The 27,855-nt window shown below is 46.7% G+C and overlaps 1 protein-coding gene and 1 pseudogene across 1 annotated transcript in view; one reads left to right on the top strand and one right to left on the bottom strand.

The window, feature by feature from the left end:
- The window catches only part of ITGB5 (integrin subunit beta 5), a 56,938-nt gene extending 41,829 nt beyond the window's left edge, over nt 1-15,109 (top strand). Inside the window, exons 11-15 of the mRNA XM_026852339.1 lie at nt 7,950-8,172; nt 8,869-8,972; nt 12,491-12,607; nt 13,782-13,948; nt 14,524-15,109. Coding sequence (XP_026708140.1) covers nt 7,950-8,172; nt 8,869-8,972; nt 12,491-12,607; nt 13,782-13,948; nt 14,524-14,619 — 707 coding nt within the window. The 3' untranslated portion in view covers nt 14,620-15,109. The remainder of the gene's footprint in view (nt 1-7,949; nt 8,173-8,868; nt 8,973-12,490; nt 12,608-13,781; nt 13,949-14,523) is intronic.
- A 6,599-nt stretch (nt 15,110-21,708) lies between these two features.
- Nucleotides 21,709-25,786, bottom strand: LOC113482150 (annotated as a pseudogene).
- Nucleotides 25,787-27,855: the final 2,069 nt, after the last annotated feature.

The raw sequence follows: 27,855 nt of genomic DNA, 5'->3' as shown, positions 1-27,855 counted from the left end.
CATTTGAAGGATGGACCTGAACCATAGAATCTGGCCCTGGAGTTCAGGCATTTGGGATCATGCAGCTTTGTTTTGGAGCCAAGTTTTATTTTAAGAACAAATCTGGAGGTTTTTTTAGGGTGGTAAGAGCTGGTAGGAGTCTGCTCAGGACCTGGAGTGGGAGGATGAAGTTTGTCCTTCCTGGAGGCACCAGGCGTCAGTGGAAGGGTTACAGACTATAGCTTTTCTCAGGCCCTTTATCCACATTTCATCTAACTGCATGCTCCCCATATGTCCCCTTGGGTTTCTAAATATTCCAGAACCTTCATGGTGACAAAAGCTGAAGGCTAAATACAGACTTGTATAAGCAGACCCGGCAAAGAGATGGGCCAAGAAGTTTGTAAGGGGGTTGTTGGACCCATGGGTGTTGGTGGTATCTGGGCAGGGTTGGGAAAGCCAAGTGGAAGCTGCTCTTTGCCAAGCAGTTTTCTTTGTCAGGCTTTCTGGGGAGAGAGGAAACATATTGGGGGAGCTGCACTGAGGGGGTTTTGCAAGTAGGTGCTATCTGCTAGAGGGCTAGAGGGTTAGCTGGAGAGAGGAGCACTGTGGTAGGAGAGGTGTTGGTGCATCCCATGGGACGCCCAATAAATGCCTGCATGAGAAGGGATGTGGGTCGATAGAAAAGGGCAGTGGTACAGAGCCCTTTTTGAGTTAGAGGAGTGGAGGGAAACACAGGAAGGGGAAAAGCCAGAGGATTCACACACACACCTTCCTATCTGGCTCAAAGAATAATATGATTTGTTAGCAGTTTCTGCAGTGCCTTCCATGTCAGGTGCTTAAGGAGTGACAAAGCCAAGGATGATCATGAGCCCAATTTGGTGGGATGGTATTTGGACCCATGGCTCAAAGGGAACTGGCACACCCATCCCAATTGCCCCTGCTCAGGATGAAGCACTGCATCTCTGGGAGGATCTGGCAGCAGTTCTCACTCCATATCACTCCCTGCATCGGTAGCAGAGTCGGCAGCAGGACCTAAAAGCTCCAATTCCCAGATCTGGGTCTCCATCCAAAAGGCCACGTGTGGCAGGCTCGTCTGAGGCGCTAACATAAGCAAAAGTCAAGAGATTTGTGGAGTGCTGAGCTTACATTAAAGGAGAAAAAAAAAAAAAAAAAAAAAAAAAAAAAAAAAAAAAAAAAAAAAAAAAAAAAAAAAAAAAAAGGAAGGCTTTATTTTAAGAAACGCAGCTTTAGATCTCCTTCAGGAAATGACTCCTCACTGCCTGTTTTGGCTTTCTGGTGGATCATCAGCCATATCTCATGATTGCGTTTCATCCCCACTTCTGTAGCAGACACAAGGAAAATGAGGAAAGGCTGGCCAGGGCTGTCACAGGAAATCCGCCTGGCCTGGATCGTTTTCGAGTGCCTTCATGAGACAGCAGTTTCCAAAGCCCCGTTTTCCCTGCATAGTTCTCATTTAACCCAGAAGTTCCCAAGTGAGTGAGAAACTGGGGGGTTAAAGGATTTTTTCTAATGCAGCGCTGCAGTGTGGGGGTTGCTGGCAGTGATGTGGAGCTGGTGATGGAGCATGTGGTACCCACGGCTGAATTAGCAGCTCAAGAACGTGTTTATTCTTTCCCTTTGGTTTCATTAGTCTGCATCTCTGATGCTATTTTTGATGATTGGTGAGCTCAACCATCACTAGGATTGAAATAAAGGCTTATTTAAAGCCTTGTTGATTCTTTGCCAAACCCCTATGCTTCTGGATATAAATATCCATTGAAATTAATGCAATGGGAAGATGCACAGCTCCATGGTGTCTGGTGTAAATAACATACAGAAAAGCAACACTTACTACTCTCTTAGTGTTTGTTTTGTTGTTTTAATATTGCATGTGGATAAATGAGCACGGGTGAGCTCTCTTCTGGTGTGAATGGAAGCGGGCGGTGGATGCATTTCAGTTTACACAGAAACCTTGGACCCTTGATGTTTGTCTGTCTGTGTTTATATAGTAACCTCCTTTTCACAAGGAGGTTGTTATGCTCCGTAGGCTCCAGGAGTTGGGGATGCTCCTGCCAACCTGCCACTCTTGTGTTGCCTGCCAGAAAGGTGTGACCCAGGGAACGGATCCTAAGCCCATCCCCAGTTTGAAAATTTCCCAACCTCTCCCTGACTTTCTACTGGTGCTGACCATCTGGCAACAGGATGGTGCCGCAAACCTGAGCTGTGCCGCAGGCAGACTGCCCCGCCTTGCCTGGCCTCTTGATGTGCAGCACTCGCCGCTTTGAGTCACAGAAAGAGATTAGTGGGGAAGGCAATGATTTATTTGCCTAAGCAGGCACTGTGTCTTACCATAGCCCTTTCCCAAATGGAAAGGTCTACATTTTCCAAATGTTCAAAGCCTCTTCTGCTGCCCTTCCTCCTCACACTCAAAATATGCTGTTCACAGAGCCTCTCCTGCAGGCATCAGGCACTTTTGCTGGGAGGTTGGCTGGTCTGATACAAAAATTATACTTAAGCAGTGTCCTGTGTCAGTAGGGTTTAACTTCTTCTTATCTCATAAGCAGATGGTTTTGATGCATCCACCCCTAGGGAGTACAAACATGTGGCTTCTGTGTCGGGGCTCTCCGGGTGATGGGCACAGCGGCCAGAGCTCGTTAAAGGGATGGCACCTGGGAATCTAGAAATTGCTTGCCATAACTTATTTCTCTTAATTGGTTTTCCTGTGGGGTTTTTGAGGGTTTCTTTCAAACTAGTTGTTCAAGAAACCAAAAATGACGAAAGCACAGCATTTTGAAGGTCCTGACCCAAAGCCTGGAAGTGAGCATGAAGGTGCAAAAATAAGTGGTTTGACTTAATGGGAACAAAATGCAGTATGACCTTTCACCTCCTGAGTGCTCAGAAACCAAGAAACTAGCTTAAAAATCATGAGGTGTTTGTTTTTTTTTTTTCTTATATGGTAGGCACATCAATTTTATATTCTAGAAAGTGGGGGAAAAAAGGGAGTTTGGGAGGGGCTTGTTTTTAAACTCTTTCTCCCCCTCCATAAAATCTGGGATCATTTTTATTTCTTTCAAAAGAAAGCTGATATTTTTGCATAATTTTGTGGTTCCCCAGAATTAGGAGGCTTTAGGAAAACCACTATCAAAATGCCTAGTGACAGAGCTTTTAGTGCATTGAGTTTCAGAGCTCTTGGTGCATCAGCGGTCAGTGCAATTCCTAAAAGGCAGACAGTTATCGCAGAGGGCAGACAGGCTGTCCCACCGAGCACTTGGCCACCGCAGGGTCCCACTTTGCAGCCTGCTGTCAGGAAGCCTGGAATGAAATGGGGTTCAGGGGCTGAAAGTGTCTGCCAGAAGCTGCTATACCAATTCCTGCTTGCCCGCAACAACCCCACTCGGGAACCGGAGCCGTGAGACACAGTGCTGGTGTCGGGCTGCCAAGCCAGGCGTGTGCGGTGCTGGGGTGAGGGCAGAGGGGATGGCAGGCAGCTGAGGGGAGAATCAGAGGCAGCTGGGGTGAAATGGGGATGGTTAGATGTCCTGCTAAAAGCCACCTGAGAGATGGCAAGACGTGCAGCCCAGCCAGGGCATGGCAGTGGGATGTAGTTCTGTTTTGGGGTATGAAAAGAGACAGAGGGACCAGCTAGGCTGTAGGTCCTGGTCCACTTGGTGGCCTCCTTGGGAAGAGGATGCCTCCAATCAGTGGTGCAGTCCATGGCTCCTGCCCTGCTGGATCCTAGACTAGTCCAAACTCATCCTGAGGACTGCTTTCCCCCATCAGAAGCATTGCTTTCCACTGCTACACCCTCACAGCATGTTTCTGCAGCCACCCTGACATGTGTTTCATGTTAGTCCCCCCAACAATCAAGAGCTGGCTGGAAAGTATATCAAATTCAGAGGGAGCATTTAATTTCCCAATTAGATCTGGATCTTTTAAACATCTAAGCTTGTCTCAGTTCAAGGATGAGAACAGAAGAAAACATCTCTTGTTATGTTTGGAGAACATTATGTCTTTTGGCTTCACAAACCAGCTTTAATAGAGAACATGCAAACTCAAAGGGTCAAGGGCATTAGAGTCCAGGGTAATGTCCTGCACATGAGACTTCTGCTGGTGAGAGGTGTCTGGAAACACACCCTCCTTGAGGACACATTTTTATCTTGGAAATGAAACTGGGAAGTGAAACTAGGTTCATAATTGTCATAGTGGTGGAAGGCTTCTTGCAGGCATGATCTTACATAGCATAGAGACTGCTTAACCACATCAGCACTGCGTGCGACCGTAGGATAGCTGAGACTGGAAATGCGCAGCACATTTTGCGGCAACATATGAGCACCAGGTAGCACTCTGCATGCTGCAAACCTCAGTTCTGGGTCACCGTCACCAAAAGGCTTGCTGCCACATTGCCCTGGGGCTCCTCTCAGGTTGTGTCCTGAGCAAAGAGGATGGGGTGGTTTCCCATCTCTGGTGCTCCAGGTGGACATTGAGAGATTACTCTTGTCACACCTATATGAGAAATAAATGTATCCCACTCACCACGTTCCTCCAACCTTCAGGCTGTGTGGGAGATGGATGGAGGGCACCAGAAGTGGAGCTCGTGGTGCTTGCAGCAGTGGCCACTCTTTCAAGCTGATGCAGGCAGTGAAGATTGTAACATCTTTGCCGTTAAAGGTCAACATGGAAATTCCCACTCTTGGCACATTCCCTGTGGTGAGCTTCAGCCAGTGACTTCTTGAATGTTGAGCCAGTGTGGCCAAGGCAGAAAACACATTTCAACATGTTTTTAAATTTTGAGCTCACACCCCACACTTAGTCACCCTCACAGAAGTGCTTTTTTCTTCATACACTTCAATAACAAAACCACTTGCTCTAAGATGATTTTTTCTTAAATTTTCCAGTCGCAGTGGTTTAGTAGGATGCATTATTTGGAAATGGCTGTTTCCCTTCCCCAGGACAGTCATTCCAGGCTCCACCCCCAGCCTGCCCAGGGGCTGGAAGGGATGTGCAGTCTTTCTGGCCTCCTATACTGGCCTGGCACTGACAGCTTTAAAAACTGAACAATTTCAAGGTACAGAGACAGATTCCCAATGGTTTTGCATCTTTTTCTGGGCTCTGTGGTGTCCTAGGAGGACTGAAGTAAGTCTGATGATATAGGGGCTCTGCCCAAGAAAAGGGGGGCGTCTGCCACCCAGATCAGGAGCATGCAGTGATGTGAATGCAATCAGCTTGCTTCTCTTGGCCCTCACAGCTCAAATTCAAGCATGAGCACATTCACTAAATGCCATATACACAGATTCTCAATGCCAGCTGCTTTGGATTCCTTGAAATAGTGCCCATTTAAGAAAACCATGTTTTATAGTTAATTTGGACACATTCATTGCCATGGAGGCACAAAACTTTTGCTGTGTGTGAGCGCCCAACTGCCTGAATTAATTGTGTATAAAAGCCAGCCACCCCATTTGATTTGCTTGTGAAGCACAGGGCACGGGGTCCCCTGTTCTGCAGCTGCTCCCCAAGTGGCACCAGTGGTGGACCTAGCTTTGTCCATGGGCTCAAACCTGGAGCTTTGTAGGGAAGGGGCAAACCAAACCTGCCTGTACAGATGTGTCTGGGGCAGGGGCAAGGCTGTCATCATGAAGGCAAACAGAGCGAGGGATTTTTAATCTCCATCAGATGCAGGCAGGGAAGGAGGTCACCTCCAGAGATCTTGTAAACATAATCTCCTCTGTCTAGTAATGTTTAAGTTTGCAGGCTGGATCCAAAGCAAACAGTGGAAGTGCGAAAGAGGCTGTAGGAGGGCAACTTGTGATGTGCTGGGACATACGAGATGCCTAGTAAAACAGAAGGTGCTCCCATGACTTTTGGCAAGGGATATAGCTTGACGATCCACGGCCTCTCTGGTAATCTTGGAGCAGTGGGAGTGGCAGGAAGATGAGCAGTTTTGTGCCGATGAAAGGAGCATGTGTATAATTTATCTTGTCTGAGGTTCTTGAGGCTGTTTCCAGTGGGAAAGCTGAGCTGTAATTAAGTTACTGATGATCCTCATATACAAACCCTTCAGCTCCATAAACTATGCCTTCAAAGGCATCCCTTCTCCTAGGGACCGACCAAGGAGGAATTCGAGCAATGTTTTCAGAGAGCTGATGGATGCCTTTCTGAAACCAGATGCTCGGCAGCCAGCCACTCCACTTACTGTCACTGCAAGCCTTGAAGCATGTTGACTTTCTCAGCCGATTGCTAAACCCTGAAGCTGCAAGGGGATGCTTCAGCAGAGGAGTGCCCTTACTGGATTGGTTTCTTCATCCACGTCTGCTGTGAGCTGCCCTGAGCTACTCCCTGGGGGAGGTTCAGCTGGTCCCAGCAACCTTCATGGCACTGGCTGGGACATAGAGGTCTCACTTGGACACAGGAGATGGTCCTTGTTGATTTAATGTTCTTTAAGGCATTTTAAGATTTTGGGGAGTACTTGTTAAGTAAAACTGTTAGGAAGAAGGGTAGGAAAGACTTTATGAAATGGTCAACCTGTTAGGCTTTTTTGCTGCTAAACTCTGGGTTCAAAACCAGTAAGGAAGCACTGTTCCATTCCCATCTTCATATCTCTCAATGTAGGCAGAGAAAGAAGAGATTAATTTGTACAAAACACCAGCCAGCCTAGTAAACATGGAAGCCCTCACAAGAGGCCCCTCTCTGTTACACCATTTTGAGGGCCCAGCAGTAATAACTGATCTCCAGAGCTCAGGATCTGCAGTGGACAGGGGAGGATGGAAGAGGAATAAACTTCTTGTTGAGTGGTGTGGCCTGGAGAAGGCGAGACTAGGACTGTGGCATTTACTAGCACAACAGTTCTGCTAGCAAAATCCCATGCCATAGCAAGACTGAGCAGAAAACGGGCCACAGTCTGGCTGTGCAATCTTCTGTCTGGCTCATGTGCTGAGCAGCGAGATTGCATCGACCCTGCCACATCCTCTGGTACTCCGAAGTATTTGTGTGCCATGCATCTGAGATGGACACATCTGGTTTGAGAAGTATTTCAAAAGCTGCTGCCAGACACCCTTCATCAGCCTCAGCATTTTTGCCACTCCAGTAGCAGTGGAAATCATGGTACTAAACTGCACATAAACCTCATAGCTTAGCCAGATCCTTCAGGTGGCATGTGAATGAAGCTGAGCAATGCTTAGGAAGCTCTGGGGGCTGAATGACAGTGATGCTGCTCGCCTTCTGCAGAAGTGGGAGGTGTAGTGCTCTGCAAAGCCCAGTTACATGGTGCTGGGTACCAGGAGGAGAAGTGAGGACTATTCACTCTGTGGGTAAGAAAGGCTCATGACAACACGCTGCTGAAAGGTGCTCTCAGGTGTTAATGTTTGCTTGGTGGTGTCAAGCACTGAATGGGCGTGAACCAGGAGGGTGCAAAAGGGGCACCCTGAAAGGAGGGGGATACTTGGGAACCCTCATGTGGGAAGAGGAAAGTAAGAGGGTACTAAATTTGAGACCTGCTTGGAGCATGAGGTCTCTATCAGTTAATCCTGCTTGGGCTCACCAGGAGTAGATGGTTGTTCCTCACATGGACTTGAGGTGGAAGTCGCCTCCTCCAGCTGCAGGCTGTGTCTGCTCCAATGGACTGCCCTGTTCTCCCCATGGTCACCATCACTGCTAGTACCTCCCAAGGGCAGTTTGTGCCCGTGTCCTGGTCACCTGGTTCCACTTCGGAAGGGAGAGGTGCCCATTTGTCTTGAGTGACTATAGAGGGAAGCTGGAGGAGCTGCAAATAGGTATTTTTGCTGCTAAATGTAGATAATAATTTGATATCTAGGTGTTTGCCATTGCCATCTGTTTGTTCCTCTGCCAAGTAAGGTTTCTCTGGCAGCTTTTCCTGCTGTGCTGCTGGTCCCTCCTGCGCAGGGACATCTGCAGCGCCCAGTGCTGGCCCGGAATGCTGCTGCTGATGATGATGCCTCCCCCTGCTCTTGCCTTAGGCCACGGAGAGTGTCACTGCGGGGAGTGCAAGTGCCATGCTGGTTACATCGGGGACAACTGCAACTGCTCCACCGAGACGGATGGCTGTGTTTCCAGTGACAGACAGATGTGCAGCGGCAGGGGCACCTGCGTCTGTGGGAAGTGTCAGTGCACTGAGCCGGGGGCTTTTGGAGAGACGTGTGAGAAGTGTCCCACCTGCCCAGGTGTCTGTAGCACTAAAAGGTACTCATGGGGAACGTCCAGAAGGGACTTCTCACTGGTGGGAAGGGCAACTTTTTGGTTCCTGGGAGACTTTTCAACCAAGGAGTTACTCCTGCTTCATTAAAGAGGGGTGATTAGCCCCAGACAAGCCTACTCCTGCTCAGAGTCCACACTAAGCAAACTGAGAATATCCTAGGCAGAGAAGTAACAAGTGTTGCTGCCCAAGTCCTCCTGGAGATTCACATCCCTGTTCATTTCCAATGCTGTCCTGCTCTGCAGAAAAGTCTGGCAATCCAGTTTTGCTGCACCCTGAGCTGCAAACAACCAGGCCCAGAGAGCTGCAAGCTGCAGAGGAAGGGAGAGGGGGGGATGATGGATCAATGGAGGTGCCCTGGACATCAACCTCAGACTGGCATAGAGTAGCAATGCTGTCTGCCTTGATCTCACACAGGATGGATTTTGCAGTAGCTGATGTGCAGTTCCTGACATCCAAAGGGCAAACAGACCCCAAAACCTACCATCTGTTTTGCACCTTCATTGAGTCCTCTAGAGTAAAACCCATCCGTAAGATGGAGATTCTTGGCCCTGAAGTTGTTCTTTCCTTGCGGTGCAGCCACCAGACCAACAACCAGGGAGTCCCTTTCTGAGGGGTGAATCTCTATGTTCATGCTATTTCGGACAGGTGCTTAATCTTCCTTTCCATGTGTCTTTCTGCAGGGACTGCATTGAATGCAAGCTGTTTAACTCAGGAAGACTGGCTGATAACCAAACCTGCCAAAAGCACTGCAAGGACGAGATCATCACCACTGTGGATGTTCTCGGTAAGTAACAGGATTGCTGATGTTGGGAGCCAGTGACTGTGGCATTGAACTCCTCTTAACCAGACCAAGACATATCTGTAAAGAAAGCCTCAGGGAAAACCTGGTATTTAGAAATGTATGTGTGTATGTAGTATGTATATGTGTATATGTGGTATGTGTGATCCTCTCTCTAGGCTGTAATCTAATTGAAGTAAAAAATCCTTTGATTTTAAATACCTTAAAATGAGGGTTTGTGAGGACGACTACTGACAGTGCAAGGAGCAAAGACAATAAGATGAAATCAGATAAGACAGAAGATTAGATGAGCCATGAGAGAGTGCAAAAGGACAAAGTATCACTCAAAAAAGTCATTCCCTAATCTTCTGAGAATTCATCTTGGAAGAAGTGAGCTTGTAAAAGAAAACAAAGCTGTTTTGGAGAAATTGAGTTCTGCTTTGGTAGAACTAACTGCTAAAAGTCCCCCCAGCAAGCTTCTCTCCCATCCTTTGTGTCCTCTTCTAAAGGTCACCCCACACCTGCATCCCTCAGAAGATGACTTTCTCCCCCTTCTTTTCAAGCTCTTTTCAAGCTCCATTCTGGGAGTCCCTGGTTGCTATTTGGGGGTGTAGAAGGGACCCAAACTGTGACAGCTTTAATCCTGACCCTGACCTTAGTAGTACTCCTTGGAGGGAGGGATGGAGATTTAGCAGAGATATATTACTGTCCACATCTGACATTTCCTTCTCTTCCCATAGTTTACAGAGGTGGGAGTGCTCTACCTTACTTGTCCTTTCTCTCCCTTCCTCCCTAGCTGCCTGCAGGCGATGTTTTTCCCATTGACTCCTCTCATATCCAGTGTCTAGCTTTTAAATTACTGCCAGCAGTGTTTCCTACCTTTCCCTTTGAGAGACTTGCTTTCATTCTCTCCATCCTCCCTGCAGTTTACCGGGGAGTGCACCTACACCAGCACACTGCGAGAGGTTACAAGGCACTTCCAAACCACATGAAGCTCCTTCCTGATGGCTGACTGGCCTGTGTTTCTTAGGAGCCAGCACATACTGGGGATTAAAGTTCAACTCTCCTGCCTGGTTGTTGCACCATGCCAAAGCCAGCTTTTGTGCTGCCTGCGCCCTGGGAGGTGAGGCTGGGCTATGGTTTGCCAAACTCCCCTCATGGCTTTGAGACTAAAACACAGCCAAATTTCTGTTTTAAGACTTTTTTCTTCTACTGAACTGTTGCAGTCAGATTGTGGGTGGTACTCAGCTCGTGATAGCTCAGGGGACTCTGCAGCTTGGAGACCTGGGCTACTAGGGAAAGAGGTGAAGCAAAATATTCATAGTAAAAGTGCTTGGGGACTACAGACTTCTTTATAGGCAGACTCAGCCAAATCCTGGTGTTCAAGTGCTTTTGTGTTACATCGCACATGTTAAAAGTCCCTGCTGAGAAGCCGAATGCTGATATTTGTCACAGAAGTCCTGGCAGTGGAGGATAGGAATTTCATAAATATAGAGTTGCAATGAACACATCCTGGAAGATCCCATGTGCCTTTTAGTTCTGGGTATGAAGCAGCCAGTGCTTCAAAGTTCATAGAGCAGAGGCATCTCTCACTGGACTCACGAGCCAGAATGATGCCTTTTGGGAGGCTTATATGACTTGCGTTGGATTCTGCAGGATCTCCTTTGCTTCTGTAATATTAAATCTCAATTCCTGATGGTTCCAGAGAGGAGCTTTCAATATGAGGGGAGCATGACAGGTCTAGTGCTGAGCTGAACCTGCCAACAGCACACATCAATGGACCTGACAGCTTGATGGGGCTATCACACCACTCTCTGGGCATGTGTGAACTCTGAAACCTAGTGAAGACCAAGAGATCATTACTATCAAGACTTTAATCATCATATCTTTTAACAGAGTAACAGTGCAAAGATGAGAGTGAATACAGCTGCCCCTGAAGGAACTAGAATTTGCTGCTTAACTCAGAAGAGCATTAGTCAAGAAAGATGGAAGTTTTATCAGTATTAATCTAATTAGCACTTTGCTTTGTAATAATCAGCACTTCTCCAGCTCTGCCTTCAGTATCCCTGTGAAGGCAGAGCAAGTTCTCCTGTCCTGAGGTAGGAACAGCTGAGGCTTGTCCACACCAGGAGCCCTGTCAGGACTCACCAGCAAGGTAGTTGCATCTGGGCTCAGTGTTGTTGAAATGGAGGGTATTAATCTTTTGACTGAAAGCAGGTCAAAGGTATTGAAAGGAAAGACAAACAGACAGAAGACAGATAAGGAGCTGGAAGAGCAGTGGTCATTAATGTGATCATTTTGCAACATGACAGACAGGCACAGATACAAGTGAGGAGGAGAGCTGTGGGAAGCATTTTCCAGGTGCCTAAGCCAAGATCACATCTTTGCCAGCCAAGGGTTCCCAGATCCCTTCTTCTCCCTCGAGACTCTCAGCCCATGCGGGCCTGCAGAGTTGTGCCCCTGCAGAGCTGCCTGGCATGGCCAGATGTGTTGCCCCGTCTCCCTCCAGGCACTGTCCCTGCAGCAGGGACACCGCACCAGCTGTGGCTTTGCAGGGCAGTGGCTCTGCTGAAATCACCCCTGAAGCTAGAGCTGCAAACCTCAGATGATGACTTTGCTGAAAGTTTTTAATTGCTTTTATGAAGCAGCAGTGACCAGAGCAGTGACAGCCTCTGCCTGGTGCTACAGTATGTTAAACAGGCAAACAAAAAGCACCTGTACTGCCATGGGAATACAAGTAGTCTCATTTCTTGCAACTCCCCCATCCCTGCACCCTCTCCTCCAACCAGCTTCTCCCTTCCCCCTCCCTCCCTCCTCCCCTCCCCATTTTCCTCTTCTATCTCACTCTTTAAAAACAAACTTCTCAAACGTTTCCGGAGCTGGAGCTATTCAGCACAGCTGGAGCACAAGCCAGTCATGGGCTGCTGCTGCTGCTGGCCCCATCCGTGTCCTCTCAGGCTGTGACTGTGCCTCTCACTTTCTCTTCAGCTTCCACTCTTCAAGACATTTAGCAAAATAAGAAGAAAGCAGCATTTATTGCCAAAGCAGACTTGTGCGAAGGAAGAGTGTGTGTATGTGTGATGTTGCATCTGTTTGCCGTGCCGTGTTTGCCAAGTGCCACATTTTCTTGAGCAGTAAGTCTGGATGCTGCTTAGTTATAATTTGCATGATTTGTATTAAAACCACTTTCCACACTTGCTCCCCATTTGTTTGCTCCCAGGCATCCCTGGGAAGCCCTGCTCAGCTTGCAGGGGAGAATTGTGCTGATTCCTGATATTAAACCTGCCAACTAAGTCAACCAGGTGCCATATTGCAGCTTTAGACATATCCCATTAGAAAGGGTAACTAGTTCAAAATCGGGGAACCCACACCATCATGAGTTGTTAGAGGGGAATTACCTTAAAAAGAAGGGGGTGTTGGAAGCATTTGTGTAAGAAAATAGGATACAAGAGTTCTGCAGTCTTTAGGATTTTTTAAAATACGAAAACCAAAATAAAACTCTGTGACTCTGCATCTTATTCCAGAAACAGATGACCCGAATGCAATCCTCTGTGCCTACCCTGTGAACAACTGCGTCATGAAGTTCACCTACTTGGAGCTTGCCAGTGGGAAATCCAACCTCACCGTCCTCAAAGAGCCAGGTTGGCCCTCCCTTGGGTTTTCTTTTAATAGCACAGGCTGCCTCGGGAGAGGTGATGGGCTGCTGGGGAGCCTGTCGGGTTGTGGAAGGGCTGGTTTCACTGGCTGCACAAAGGTATGCGTGAGCAGATGAACAGGGATGATTTAAAATAAAGTGTTTTGCAGTACTGAAACCCAGCTCCAAGTGCTCTCAGCTTAGTAAAAAACGGACTCTGAGAGTGAAACATGCACCTGAGCTGCCAGCATTGCTAGCAAGCGGCTGCCAGCTTGGGATGCTGAAATTAAATCCAGCCTATTTATGTAGCTAAAAGCATGCCATATACTGATTTGGAGATACAGCCACTGGGAGTGAAAAAAATCAGAAGGGGACACCTGGTGCTGCTGCTAGTTGAGTCAAGATGTTAGGAAAGCCCCATACCACCCATGGATTTCTGCATTGCCAAACTGCTAGCACTCGTTCAGTCAATGTAAAGGCTGTGTGTGTGTGTCCCTGCTTCCCTCTCTGGGGCTGCTGCAGACAGCTGTGTTTCCCAGCAGTATTTTAATTACATGCAATGCAGTTTCTCAAGAAAAAAAACCCACGTGTTGTTGCAGGACAAGCTGGCGAGCACCCAGCAGTAGCTTCTTGTAATCTGCTCTGGTCCTCTGAGGCACAGGCCAGTATGGGAAAGACTGAGATAATGCATGTTTTATTTTATTTGTGCTGCAGCTTGCACTTAATTAAAAGACCAGTTGGTTAGCTGACAGTTAATGTACTTATTTAAAGTGCCTAGGAATAATTTGCTTCCATGTGGGCCAGAAGCTGAGCTGGCTTTTTCCAGAGGCACTTGAAACCTCTGTGTCCCACATGGGTTACCTGGCATTAAAAACCAGGCATCACTGTTGGACGGTGGCACTGCAACACTGCTCTTCCCCTGAAGTGCTACGTGACATCCTGGCTCTGGTGACATCCATGAGAGTTGTGCCTTTGAACTGCGTCTAGCCAGGAATTTATTTAATAAAAAAAAAATCCCTTTGGTTTCAGAGAGGACTGTTGCTTTGTTCAATTTTGTCACTGATGTTAGCGCTGCCCTGAGGTCACTTGCTCAGTGGCTGCAGTCCAGGTCATTATGTCCTGGTATAGTGATCCTGGCTACACTCGCACTGAGCTAATTACCTTCTTCCCCTTCTCACCAGCATGCAGCTCAGCCCCCAGTGCTGTGACGATCGTGCTGGCGGTGATCGGCAGTGTGGTGCTGATTGGCATCATCCTGCTGGGGCTCTGGAAGCTGCTCGTCACCATTCATGACAGACGGGAGTTTGACCGATTCCAGAGTGAACGCTCCCGGGCCAGATATGAAATGGTGAGCGTGGCGTGGAGGTGCTGCTGGCATACAGGGAGACTCTAGGGATGCACAGGCAGCAAACAGCTCTGCAGCAAGGGAGAAGGGTGGCAGGAGCAAGGGATGTGGGGTGCGGGTGCCCTGCAATGCCACACAGCAGGACTTCAGGGACCAGCACATTGCACTGCCATTCTCCTTGGGAAATTACAAATATTCTGCAAAATTATGCCCAGCCTTTGGTTTCATCATGTATTTCCCAGCAGTGCTGGAGGGCTGAAGGAGGTAAGGGAGCAGGAACCAAGGGCTGAGTGTGGTGGCAATCAGGTTGGTCAGGTCTATGAGGGAGCCCTTCTGGGAGGCTTCAGGTGGGGTTGCCCAGCATTTGAGGACATCACCTGTGCCTGCAGACAGGATGGAAGGTGGGTCTGATGGACAGAGAACACTGCTTTTGGATCTGAAGGTGCATTTCAGTCAAAGCCAAATGCAGCAGTAACTCTAAATTAATTGGCGCTGGAATGGGGGATTATACAGATTTTTGCCATGACATGGATTTTATTCCTTACCTTTGTTCTTTTTCTCCACTCATTTCTCCGCAGGCATCCAATCCTCTCTACCGAAAGCCTATTTCCACGCATAACGTAGAGTTCACATTCAACAAGCTCAACAAGTCTTACAATGGTACAGTTGACTGATGGAGTCTCAGCGCCTGGGGCTGCTGGGAACAATTGCTTGACTGTGTGTGCTGCTTCCCCACTTGAAGATGGGATCCTCTTCAGGGGTAAGAATCCCTTACGACAGGACTGGTCGATGACCAAAGCCTGTTATTTGCACAGTAAGGAGAAAAGTCTGGTTCATTCTGGAGGCACAGACACAAAGGCAGGCTCCCCGCCTGTGCTTATGGACTCTGAGCCATGTGCGACTCCATACCCCAGCTTTCTGGATGTATTAAACCTGCCAACTAAGTCAACCAAGTGCCATATTGCAGCTTTAGACGTATCCCGTTAGAAAGGGTGACTAGTTCAAAATCAGGGGTACCCATGCCATTGCAAGTTGTTAGGGGGGAATTAGCTTAAAAAGAAGAGGGTGTTGGAAGCATTTGTGTAAGAAATTAGAATACAAGAGTTCTGCAGTCTTTAGGATTTTTTTTATATAAAAAAATAAAATAAAACTATTGTGCATATATGATTCTGTGAGTAGAGTTCATTGTTTCCTTGCTGAGTCCCCAATGACAAACTGAACGGGGGCTTGCTCCTGAAAATGCAAGTGGTGCTGCCTGATTGATTTATTAATAGACCCTTATCAGTGAAAGCATGGCTATAAAAATAGGAGCTGGAGCCGCAGTCACTGCCACAGAAGATATGTTGATTTAATACCCTGGTATTGACCCAGGGTGGGAAGTGCCACAAGGGGAGACCTCATCGCCCTCTACAGCTACCTGAAAGGAGGGTGCAGAGAGCTGGGGATGAGTCTCTTTAACCAAGTAATAAGTGATAGGACAAGAGAGAATGGCTTCAAGTTGTGCCAGGGAAGGTTTAGACTAGATGTTGGGAAGCATTTCTTTACAGAACAGGTTGTTGGGCGTTGGAATGGGCTGCCCAGGGAGGTGGTGGAGTCCCCATCCCTGGAGGTGTTTAAGAGTTGGGTCGACATAGCGCTGAGGGATCTGGTGGAGTTGGGAACTGTCGGTGTGAGGTTAATGGTTGGACTGGATGATCTTCAAGGTCTTTTACAACCTAGACGATTCTGTGATTCTGTGACCTCCTGCTCCACGCTGGCAGTGTTAAACAGATGGGAAACTGGTGGAAGACTGAGGGAAATGGGAATTTAGGCTGAGGAAACTAAATTAAACACCCTTTCCTTGGGTGTGCAAGTAGGCGTATGGCCTGGGTGCCTGCAGGAGGGCAGCTGGGAGCACACAGCAGCTCATCTAGACCTCTGACTTTTTACCACTATTGCTCTAGAGTCCAGCAGAGCCCAGCTGGAAAAGCAGGGGAGCCTTAAGCTTTTGGCTGGAAAGGGAGCTGGATAAAACCCAGTGTTGTTGCTTCACAATGCTTTAGTTTTGTTGGGTTTTTCCCTCTCAAACTGTTCCCCCAACCCCATCTGTTTTCCTCTGGAGCTGGGGTTTGGGTTACCCTGGCTGACAGCTGCAGCTTCAAACCCATGCAGACTACAGCAAGGCTGCAGCCTCCGGCAGGAGAGAGAAGCCAGAGCAATTGCTACTGCCTTCTTTTCTTTTTTCCCTTTTTTTTCCCTTTTTTTCTTGTCTCTTCACCCTGAACAGATCATGCAATAGTCAGCCGAAGAAAGCTTGCCAGGGAAAAGCAAAAACAAATGGTGTTCATTGTTTTGACTTGCTCTTCTAATTGGAAAAGAGCCATGGTCCCATCCTTCTGGATTTTTTTTTTATTTGTTTTGCCTCTATAAACAGAAGCTCTTATTTGCTCAGTATAAACAGCTGTCCTTCTAGAATTTTATTGTCACCCCTCTTCCCACCAGCAGCACTGAAGAAATGCAGCAAACCACACTAAAAATAGCTCGAAACAGGGATTTTTTTAGGAGTGCCGCAAGTGACAAATGGGCAGCATTGGCACTGATCAGGTGGGTTAAAAAACCCAGAACCCCAAATAAATTAAATCTGTACCCTGTCTTCCCACCTGATTCCACTAAATCTGCCCTCGCAAGGGAGGAGATCACATACACCCTGAACACAAGTGCAAGGGCAGGCTCTGGTTAAATGCTGGTCCTGCCCTCATGTAACCCACCCGTGTGTGGGCTGGGGGCTGCGCTGCCTCCTCCCTGCAGGAGCAGTAGGACAGGCCTGAGTGCTGCTGAGGGCAGCTCTTCAGAGCTCCGTATTTCCTACACAATACTGAAGCCCAGGCTAATGTCTGCAGGAGATGTTGCAGATTGAATACCTGCAACTAATGCTGCTGCCTGGGAAGCAGCATCCATGGGGCAAATTCAGTTTTCGTGACCATCCAACTGCCTAATGCCACCCTGGCAAGACAGATTTCATCACTATCACAGAAGAAAAATAGAAAATAGTCACAAATAATAATCACAAGTAGGCAAAGCAAGTTTTACTTTGATTCATGTGACTGCCTCACTCAAGCCATACTGCCCCAGGGATGGAAAGGGAGGCAGGAAGGAAAGCCGAGGGAAAGGATGGGCAGGAATATTTTAAACCGGCTTTGCCACCCCAAGCAGCAAATGCTGTGAACAGAGCTCTGCTGCAGTTAATTTGCAAGGGACCAAGCAGTTTAAAAACAAAAACAACCCCTTTGCTTTCTTCCCTTGCACTCCAAAAGGAAAGGCACAGGCAGCACCCCCCTGCCCTACCTTTCCCTTGCAGATTACCTTTATGCTTTGTCATTTCCCAGGATGCTGGGTTAATGTGGAGAGACTGGACAAGCAAGGCGGCTCTATAGAGCTGAAGTCTGACTGATTGCCTAGGGGTGGTTTGGGTAGGGAGAGTGCAGAGGAAAAGAGAAAAGGCCTGGGGGCAGGACTGCAAGTGTCCTCCTTACCCTGCAAGGGGGGACTCAGCTGTACAGCAAGCTAGTCTGCAGAGTAGCCCGTGAGTAATGTGGGGAGCAAATAGGTGAGGGAAGAGTGCCATAGGCCAGACACCCAGGAAAGTGTAGCAGAAAGAAGGTAATACGGTTGGTTGCTGTCAGTAAAGAGCATCCTGCTCCCCACAGCGCTGGGCCAGGCACAGAGAGCACCACCACGGGAGCCTGTGCCTGTCCCGTGGGGACAGCAGCTGCCATGCCTGGGTGCCGGAAAGCTTCAGCCTCTAGGTCAGGCCTTCTTCATGTCACTTCTACTATCAGAGGGTACTACAGAAACTTTATACAAATAAATAAAAGAAACAATTTCTTGTTTCTAATTTTTATAGTCTCTGCCCCTCAAATTTAGCTTCTCCACAAAATTGTATCTAAAAAAAAAAAAGAAAAAAAAGGATGTGATGCCAAGAATGAGAAGGCTTTGTTTTACTGTGTAAGCAGATCTGCTTACACAGGGTAACCTTGAAAGGTTAGTGCCAAATGCAGTCATGGGAATGGTGTATTTCAGTCAGCCGTAGTTTATTTGTGTCTGTAAATACAGGCAGGCTGACCACAGCTAGCATTCTTGAATGAAAACTAAGCAGAATGCATCAACGGGTCACATGTGATGGAAAAATGTCAGCGTTTGTTTGGCCAAGCTGGAATCCGGATGCCATTGCAACATCAGCTCCTTCTGTTTCCCCACTCACAGCTGGAGGCTGCTGCTGCATGGGGCACTGGGGCTGGGGCTCACCTGCGTGTTTTCCCTGCGCTGCTGGTGTTGGGGGGGGCGGGGGGCAGGGGGGGAGAAACGACCACATCACACCTTGGGAAAAGTCAAGGTCATTGCTTTGTTAATTGTGGAGATGCACTATAACCCTTTGCTGTAACACAAGTTGGAGTGAGGCGTGCCTGCTTTGCATCCTCTTTGCCCTGTACAGTGGAGTGAGAAGGTTCTCAACAGCTACAGGCTAAGCCCAAGCTCTGAAAGATGAAGGCCTCACACTCTTCAACCTCTTTAACCTTGCATTTCTCCAGCCACCTGGAAAGCAAAGGAGCTAGTGTATTGAGGAGAGGGTCACAAAGATTCCTGGAAAGAAATACCAAGGTGACATAAATGACTACATCTGCAGCCCAGTAGCATCTCCTGGTGCTTATAGTCCAGCATCGTCTCTGTATCTGAACATACTTTGAACTGGAACTGATTGTTGTTCCTTTACCTCCTCATCACTGCCAGCCTGCAAGAAGCCAAACCAAACCAATACAATAGAGACACCAGGTTTGATTTCATCCTATCCCCTTCTCCATGCCCACTAGTTAGTGCTGGTATCCACTGTATGCAGCCTGACAGAAACCCCTCCATTCAACTGTCACAACTCAGAAGGGTTATCCAGCCTGTGGGTGGGCAGAGTTTGCAACTCTGGGTTCGTAAGACTCCATCATGCACAATGACAGGGAAGATTAATTTCCTAAATTACTTTATTACATTTTTATTACAGGTCATCACCATCAAGGCAAATACACTTATGATTAGTATACCTATTCTACAAATTACTACCAGAAAGCAAATATGTATTTCAACAGCAGCACAATCAATATTAGTAACAAGTCTATATTTCAATATTACAGTTACTACAGAATTACCACTAGTAAAGCAGCAAATACACTTATCAGTAATTACTTAAATGCATGCCTATATATATATATGAAGTTACCAGTACCAAGTGCTCATCAAACCCATCCCAGAAGTGGCACCAATCAAACAAAGTCTCGCTTGGTCAGTGATCTACGTCATGGAGTCTGGAGTCAGCCTGGCATCCCTGGCAAGGATCCACTCTGCCAAGAATATGTCACGTGGAACAGGGGTTCATGCACAGGCACTTCTCAGAGAAAGAGGATGCATTTTGGGTAAGACGTAAGATTTCTATTTTTCACCTGGAATAGTCAATAATGATGATGTTTTCTCTTCTCTTGGACCAATTTTTGTATTTCCAGACTGTTTTTCTGTTCTGTCACTTAGAACAGTCAATGGCAGTTACCAATTCTTCCTCTCTCAGGGTGTTTTTCCCCTTTTCCAGACTTTTTTTTCTCCACTCCAGACAATAAGTTGCTGTTACAGTTCCTTGGTTTCGTATTTTGCATTGGAAGAGTCTTGGGCTGTCTCTGATTTCTTGGTACCCAGCTGCACTTCAAAGATGCTAGCTGTGCTCCTCAAGGATGCCTCTGGTTAAGAGGGAGGCAGTGATTTTCTCTGTCAGTGTTTGAGCAGAGGTCTTCTTCTGTTTAGTATTTTCAACCTTATAACCGGGTTGCCTTTATGGCTGCTCCCATCACTCCACCCCTTGGCCTATGACAACTGATGGGTCACTAGGAGTGTGACTACAGCTCACCTGGTGTGTCTCTCTTGCCTCCTAATGCGTGAGATGGAGGAGACTTGTGGCTGTGTTGAGCCCAGTGTTGTTGCAACTTCTGAGAGGGTTTGTTGGCTGAGGTACAAGTGGATAGAAGTGATAGAGACAGTGATTTCATATGCAATACACTACAGAAAAGCATAATTCTTACAGCCAGGACAAGAGTTAATGTCTCTGAGATGCACTGTGCCCATGCTGCAGGATTTGGCAGCCAAGAGGACGGCCCTGGCTGGCCCCAGGCAGGGGCTGCTCTTGGGCTATTTGGTGGATGTGCTGCTGAATAACATTCACTTCACATTCAGTTTGTTGGCTTTGTTAGTGTAGAAGCGACGGGTACTATTCATTAACACACAAAGACTGCTTTGGAAGCTTAAATGATAATCCAAGGCCCAGCAAATGTGGGTAGCTGTGACAGGTGCACCCACTCTGAGTGAGCAGCGCTTTGGTTCAGACATCACCAACAAGCAGCCCTGACTGAAATCAACCCTGCTGTGCGAACCATGAGACCTGTGCTAGGACACATCTTCTCAGGGACTAAGGAGTCTAGGCCACATCTTAACAGGACTAACAGTACCAGCCCAAGCTGGGACTAGACAAAACTAAAACTGCTACAGCTGTACACCTGCGCATACCCCAGCAGCAGCTATCAGTCAATCACTTTACGCCATAGATATCTGTAGCCCCCTGAGGCCACTGAGCTGTCCTGCATGGCAGCAGGCTGCACAGTGGTGATCTCCCCTTGGTCAGGGATGCCTCTCAAGGTTAATCCTTGAGGTTGCCCTTTACCTAGCGTCTAATGTCTATAATGAGGTAACCAACATTTTACATTAGGCCTACAGGTATAGTATATGCTAGCAACATTTGTATATCAAGCTCTAACTTAATTATTAGAAGTGTAGTAAGTAGTAGTGTTTTACTGCTGTCTAAATCATCATCTAATCACTGTCTAAATTATTTAAATATTTTTAAAATAATTGTCAGATCATTGTTAAATCAGTTTAATTAACATTCAATTGCTGCTTAATCACCATTTAATTACCACTGGATTTTTATTCACTCATTGATTAATTACGATTTGATCATTGTTTAAGCATTAATAAAACCCTTCTAGTCAACCCCACAACGATGATTTCTTTAATAATTCATTTGTGGCAGTAGCCAATTGTGAGAGTGAGTTAATCTCCATCTGTAGATTCTTTAAAGCATCCATAGTAGCATTTTGGGTAATTTCAAGTAGCAGAAATACTAACAACAGCTCATTCTAATTCAGAAACAGCCAAGTTTAGAAAAAGCCCATGTACAAACAGGAAATGTAGATGGTTTCACTACTGTGGGCTTAGACACTCTGCCCTGTTTACCTACGGGGTAATGGTTGTTTTGGAAGTTAAATGACAAATCTTGAGATTGAAATGCTGAAGGAACAAGACATGCTATGGTACAAGTGCCTGTCCGCTGTGCTGGAAGAATTTTAGAGGTGGTAGTACCACAAAGCCAGAACGAGCCAGGTGTTAAAATGTCAGCCACCAGCTTCACCCAGAGTCATTGCCATGTCTGCAGAATGAACACCATCGATTAGGAAAAAAAATCAATTTTGTTAAGCACATTAATCAGAGTGTCCAAAAGGGGTTGCGCTCTATGCAGCCAGATATGTTGCTTGGGCCACATATATCCCCATCATCATTAGTATTAAACCAACCATTACTCTGTAGAGAACAGCATGTAGAATTATGACCAGTGAGATTATATTGGGCTGTTTGGAAATTAATTGCCAGTTTCAACCTGTATGTTTGAAGTGGCATATCTCAGCTCAGAATAAAATTTATTAATCAAAATTAAAACCATTAGAATCAAAACATTTTTGCCAATGAGAAACAAGCATATTTATTCCGATTGCATAAAATTCTAGACTTCTGGAGGCGATGAAGTTATCGAAGGCAGTTTCAGCCTCCCCTTGGTTTCTGAAGCCTCTCCCGCACAGGAAGCTGTCGAGATGCTTGAAGAAGTGATAGTTGGTGGGCAAGAGGTCTGGTGAGTATGGTGGATGAGGCAGAATTTCGTAGCCCAGCTCGTTCAACTGTTGCAGCATCGAAAGTGCAACGTGTGGCCACGTGTTATCGTGGAGAAGGATTGGACCCTTTATGTTGACCAGTGCTGGGCGCAGCCATTGAAGTTTCTGGTGTGTTTCATTGATTTGCTGGACATACTTCTCCGCCGTGATCATTTCACCTGGATTCAGGAAGCTGTGATGGATTAAACCAGCGACAGACCACCAGACAATCAACATGACCTTCTTTTGGTGCAGATTCGGCTTTGGGAAGTGCTGCGGAGCTTCATTGTGGTCCAACCACTGAGCTGATCGTCGCCAGTTATCATAGAGCATCCATTTCTTGTCACACATCACAATACAGTCAGGAAACAGGTCATTCTGGTTGCGAAAAAGAAGTGTCGACAACACTTCAAAAAGGCGATTTCTGTGATTCTCTTTCAAGTCGTGTGGCACCCATTTGTCGAGCTTCTTTGACTTTCCAATCTTCTTCAGATGCTCAGAAACAGTTGATATGCTTACCCTGAGTTCTTTTGCAAGTTCTCGAACAGTTGTGCGTGTATCTGCTTCCACCAGAGCCTTCAATTCATCATCGTCAATAGCAGAAGGACATCCGCGACCTTCTTGATCTTCAAGGTCGAAATTGCCACGTTGAAATTTTTGGAACCAAAGTCACACTGTTTGTTCATTAACACTTCCCTGGCCATATACCTCATTGATGTTTCGAGCAGCTTGCGCTGCATTATGTCCAAGTTTGAACTCGTAGATCTGTCAAAATTGCTGTTTTGACTTCTGAACTTCAAAGCTCCAAAATTTGTCAAAAACACAGTTTATATTATAATTTAATTATACAGCGTGAAAGTTCATAACATGAGCTTTTCAAAAATATATAACAGTACGCCAGTCAAGAAGGTACTATTCCTGAAACTTATACAAGAAAATCACATTACAAAACAGAAATTAATTTCCAAACAGCCAATAGTACCTTTGACAATTCATACTATTAATGTCCCATGTAAGATGCCAGAGTCCATTAAAACCACCTTTGTAATTGCTGATTCATTGTTTCAGGTCTATGGGATTTCCAGAATCAATACAAGCTTGTGTTCTGTCACATTGACACATGTGTTCTGTCACACTGAAATCATGCTTGGGTGTGATTGTAATAAGAAGTGTAATTACAATTGCTTATCTTCCCCACCCAAATTTAATTTGTGTCCTGGGGCTTTGTAATGCATTGTGGAGCTTTAGCATATGACTGTGCTTTGAAAGGTTGTTGTTGATAATTTGGTGTATTGGGTAGTAAGTATGCCAAAATAGGTTGATACCAAGATGCTTGAGGGACAGGTTCTGCTCACCACCAAAATTTGTCATGTAATGATTGAGGGTGGTGAGTAATACCAACAATCCAATACATTGTCCATTTGAGAAGCTGTACTCATAAATGGAACAATATGATTGCTATTCCATCCTTGAGATAAGGAAACAAGCAATATTGTAATTACTAGATATGATCCAATCACTGTATATATAATATAATATATTATAACAATTGTAAGAAAAGTGCTCACGATGTTGCTTCATTTCTTGTCAACCTTCTAAATCAGTACGATGAATAAGATAGGACCAAAATCCAGGGAGAATAATCTGATTGCTGGTCTGGTTGCTGATGTCGCTGTTAGGGTGACCTGAAAGAAAAACAAAACCGCTTCATTCCTTTTGGATATTAGGTAATTTGGATATCCATTGCTTAGAAATGAGATGCTTGTCACCCTGGTGATTGAGCATCTTCCTTTAGTTTTCAATCTTTTAGTTTTCCAATCATTATATATATTGCATTGGCGCTGGGCTCAGCACCCAATTGCCTCTGCATATTGCACGGTCAGTTCCCCTCTGTATTGGGTCTGACTGAGATGGAGTTAATTTTCCCCATAGCAGCCCTCATAGTGCTGCGCTGTTGTTGGTAGCTAGAAAGGTGTTGATGACACCACAGCAAGTTGGCTGCTGCTGAGCAGTGCTCGCACAGCATCAAGGCTGTCTGTCCAACATCCCTGCGCACCAGAAGTCTGGGAGTGGGCGAGATCTTGGGAGTGGACATAGCCAGGATAGATGACTCAAACTGACTGCTCGTGGCTTGGATGGGCACATGCCTTGCTGGGTAAAAAACTGTCTGGATGGTTGGGCCCAAAGAGTTGTGGTGGACGGAGTTAAATCCAGTTGGCAGCTGGTCATGAGTGGTGTCCCCCAGAGCTTGGTGTTGGGGCCACTCCTGTTTAACATCTTTATTGATGATCTGATGAGGGGATCGAGTGCACCCTCAGTCAGTTTGCAGATGACGCCAAGTTGGGTGGGAGTGTTGATCTGCTCGAGGGCAGGGAGGCTCTGCAGAGAGACCTGGACAGGCTGGAGCCATGGGCTGAGCCCAACTGGAGGAGTTTCAATGAGGCCAAATGCCGGGGGCTGCCCTTGGGCCACAACAACCCCCAGCAGCGCTACAGGCTTGGGGAGGAGTGGCTAGAGAGCTGCCAATCAGAGAGGGACCTGGGAGGGTGATTGACAGCCGGCTGAACAGGAGCCAGCAGTGTGCCCAGGTGGCCAAGAAGGGCAGTGGCATCCTGGCTTGTGTCAGCAATAGCGTGGCCAGCAGGGACAGGGAAGGGATCTGACCCCTGTACTCAGCACTGGTGGGGCCGCACCTCAATTTGATTTTTGTGTTCAGTTTTGGGCCCCTCACTGCAAAAAGGACCCTTCTGTTGCAGGATTGCTGAGAGTTGAAGAACAATGAGTTGAAATCACTTCTACAATATTTCACCAACAGCAATATCACAGCAACCAGGTCCCTGTAATTCCTATCCATAAACTAATTCGTTGACTAGAGAGCCAAGGAGTCATCAGCAAGACTTTCTCACCCTTTAACAGCCCCATATAGCCAGTTCGAAAGTCTAATGGAGAGTGGAGATTGACAGTAGACTATGGTGACCTGAATGAAGTCACGCCACCACTGGGTGGTGCTGTGCCAGATACACTAGAGCTTCAATATGAACTAGAGTCAAAGCCAAGTGGCACACCACGATTGATATTGCTAACACGTTCTTCTTAATCCCGTTGGCAGCAGAGTGAAGGCCACAGTTTGCTTTCACATGGAGGGGTGTCCGATACACCTGGAACTGACTGCCCCAGAGATGGAAACACAGACCCACCATTTGCCATGGAGTGATCCAGATTGCAGTGGAACAGGGTGAAGCCCTGAACACATGCAATACATTGATGACATCATCATATGGGATGATACAACAGAAGAAGGTTTTTTTGAGAAAGGGGAGAAAATACTTGATGTCCTTCTGAGATCTGTTTTTGCCATAAAGCGGGATAAGGTCAAGGAACCTGCACAGGAGATTCAGTTTTTAGGAATAAAATGACAAGATGGAAATCATCAGATTCTGATGTGTGTGATTAATAATATAAAAGCTATGTCCCCACCAGCTAGCAAAATGGAAATACAAGCTTTCTTAGGCATTGTGGGTTTCTGGAGAATGCATATTCCAAATTACAGTCAGGTTTTAAGCTCTCTCTATCGAGTGACCTGGAAAAAGAACACTTTTATATGGGGTCCTGAGCAACGACAAGCCTTTGAACAAATTAAACAGGAAATAGTTCATGCAGTAGCCCTGGGGCCAGTTCAGAGAATATGAGATGTTAAAAATGTGCTCTACACTGCAGCCGGGGAGTATGGACTATGGTCTCTGGCAGAGAGCACCAGGGGAGACTCGGGGTTGGCCCCTGCGGTGTTGGAGTTGTGGATATAGAGGATCTGAAGCCTGCCGTACTCCAACTGAACAGGAGCTACTGGCAGCATATGAAGGGGTTTGAGCTGCCTCAGAAATGATTGGTACTGAAGCACAGATCCTGCTGACACCCCGACTGCTAGTGTTGGGCGGGATGTTCAAAGGGAGTGTCCCCTCTACACACCATGCAGCTGATGCCATGTGGAGTAAAAGGGTCACACTGATCACACAATGGGCTCGAATAGAAAGCCCCAGATGCCAAGGAATATTAGAAATGATCACAAATTGGCCAGACGGAAAAGATTTTTCAAGCATCACCTCCTCCAAGCCCAGGAACAATGCATTCCAAAAAAGAGGAAAGCAGGTAAGAATGTGAGACCTGTGTGGATGGTTAAGAAGCTCCTGGACAAGCTTAGAGATAAAAAGAAAACTTACAGAAGCTGGAAGGATGGACAGGCAGACTGGGGAAAATAGAAGGAAGTTGTCCGAGTAGCTACAGATCAGGTTAGGGAAGCAAAAGCCCAGATAGAATTAAATCTAGCCTGGTACATCAAGGGAAATAAGAAAAACTTTTTTAGGCATGTAAATGATAAAAGGAAGCCTAGGGAAGATGTGGAAGAGAACAGGAGAACTGCTCATATGGAGGAGGCTGAGGTTCTCAATGATTTCTTTGCTTCAGTCTTTACAAGCAAGGGCTTCAGCCACACTGCCCAAGATGTAGAATTTGAAGGTAGGGAGGACTGGGAGGAGGATATTCCACCCACTATCAGTGAAGATCAGGCTCAAGAACATCTAAAGAACCTGAAGGCGTACAAATCTATGGGGCCTGATGAGATCCATCCACGGATCCTAAAGGAACTGGCAGATGAAGTTGCTAGGCCACTCTCCATCATATTTGAGAGCTCATGGCAATCTGGTGAAGTGCCCACTGACTAGAAAATGGGTAAAATCACTCCCTTTTTTAAAAAGAGGAAAAAGGAAGATTTGGGCAACTACAGGCCAGTCAGTCTTACCTCTGTGCCTGGCAAGACCATGGAGCAGATCCTCCTAAAGGCTCTGCTAGGGCACATCGATAATGTGGAGGTGATTGGTGGCAACCAATACAGCTTCACTAAGGGAAAATCTTGCCTGACAAATTTGGTGGCCTTTTATGATGGAGTGACAGCATTGATAGATAAGGGAAGAGCAACTGATGTAATTTACCTGGACTTGTGCAAGGCCTTTGACACTGTCCTGCATGACATCGTGGTCTCCAAGTTTGAAAGCCATGGATTTGATGGGCGGACCACTCAGTAGATAAGGAATTGGTTGGAAGGCCACACTGAAAGGGTTGCAGTCGATGGTTCAATGTCCAGGTGGAGACCGGTGACAAGTGGTGTCCCTCAAGAATCGGTACTGGTACTGTTTAATATCTTTGTTGGTGATATGGATAGTGGGATCTTTTCTAACCTGAATGATTCTGTGATTCTGCCACTCTACTCTGCCCCCGTGAGACCCCACCTGGAATACTGTATCCAGCTCTGGAGCCCCCAAGACAAGAAGGATATAGAACTGTTAGAACGAGTCCAGAGGAGGGCTGCCAAGATAATCAGAGGGCTGGAACACCTCTCCTATAAGGACAGGCTGAGAGAGTTGGGCTTGTTCAGCCTGGAAAAGAGAAGGCTCAAGGGAGACATCATAGTGGCCTTCTGGTACCTGAAGGGTGCCTATAAGAAGGCTGGGGAGGGACTTTTTACAAGGGATTGTAATGACAAGATGAGGAGTAATGGGTAGAAGCTGAGGGAGGGGAGGTTTAGACTAAATATAAGGAAGAAGTCTTCTACTGTGAGGGTGGTGAGGCACTGGAACAAGCTACCCAAGGAGGTTGTGGATGCTTCATCCCTGGAAGTGTTCAGAGCCAGGTTGGATGAAGCTTTGAGCAACCTGATCTAGTGGGAGGTGTCTCTGCCATAGCAGGGGGGTTGGAACTAGACAATCTTTGAGATCCCTTCCAACCCAAACCATTTTATGATTCTATGATTCTATGATTTCTAGCAAGGGATGCTATTGACAGTAATGGAATAAAACATAAAATCAGTACTAGATGGATTTATCCTGCATCCTAAGGGGTAACTTGTTTGGCCACCCCCCACCCCTCCCA

Source organism: Athene cunicularia, assembly GCF_003259725.1.
Source record: "Athene cunicularia isolate RWA chromosome 7 unlocalized genomic scaffold, athCun1 chr7_part1, whole genome shotgun sequence".
NCBI lineage: Eukaryota > Metazoa > Chordata > Aves > Strigiformes > Strigidae > Athene > Athene cunicularia.
This window is presented reverse-complemented; position numbering and strand designations above follow the sequence as displayed.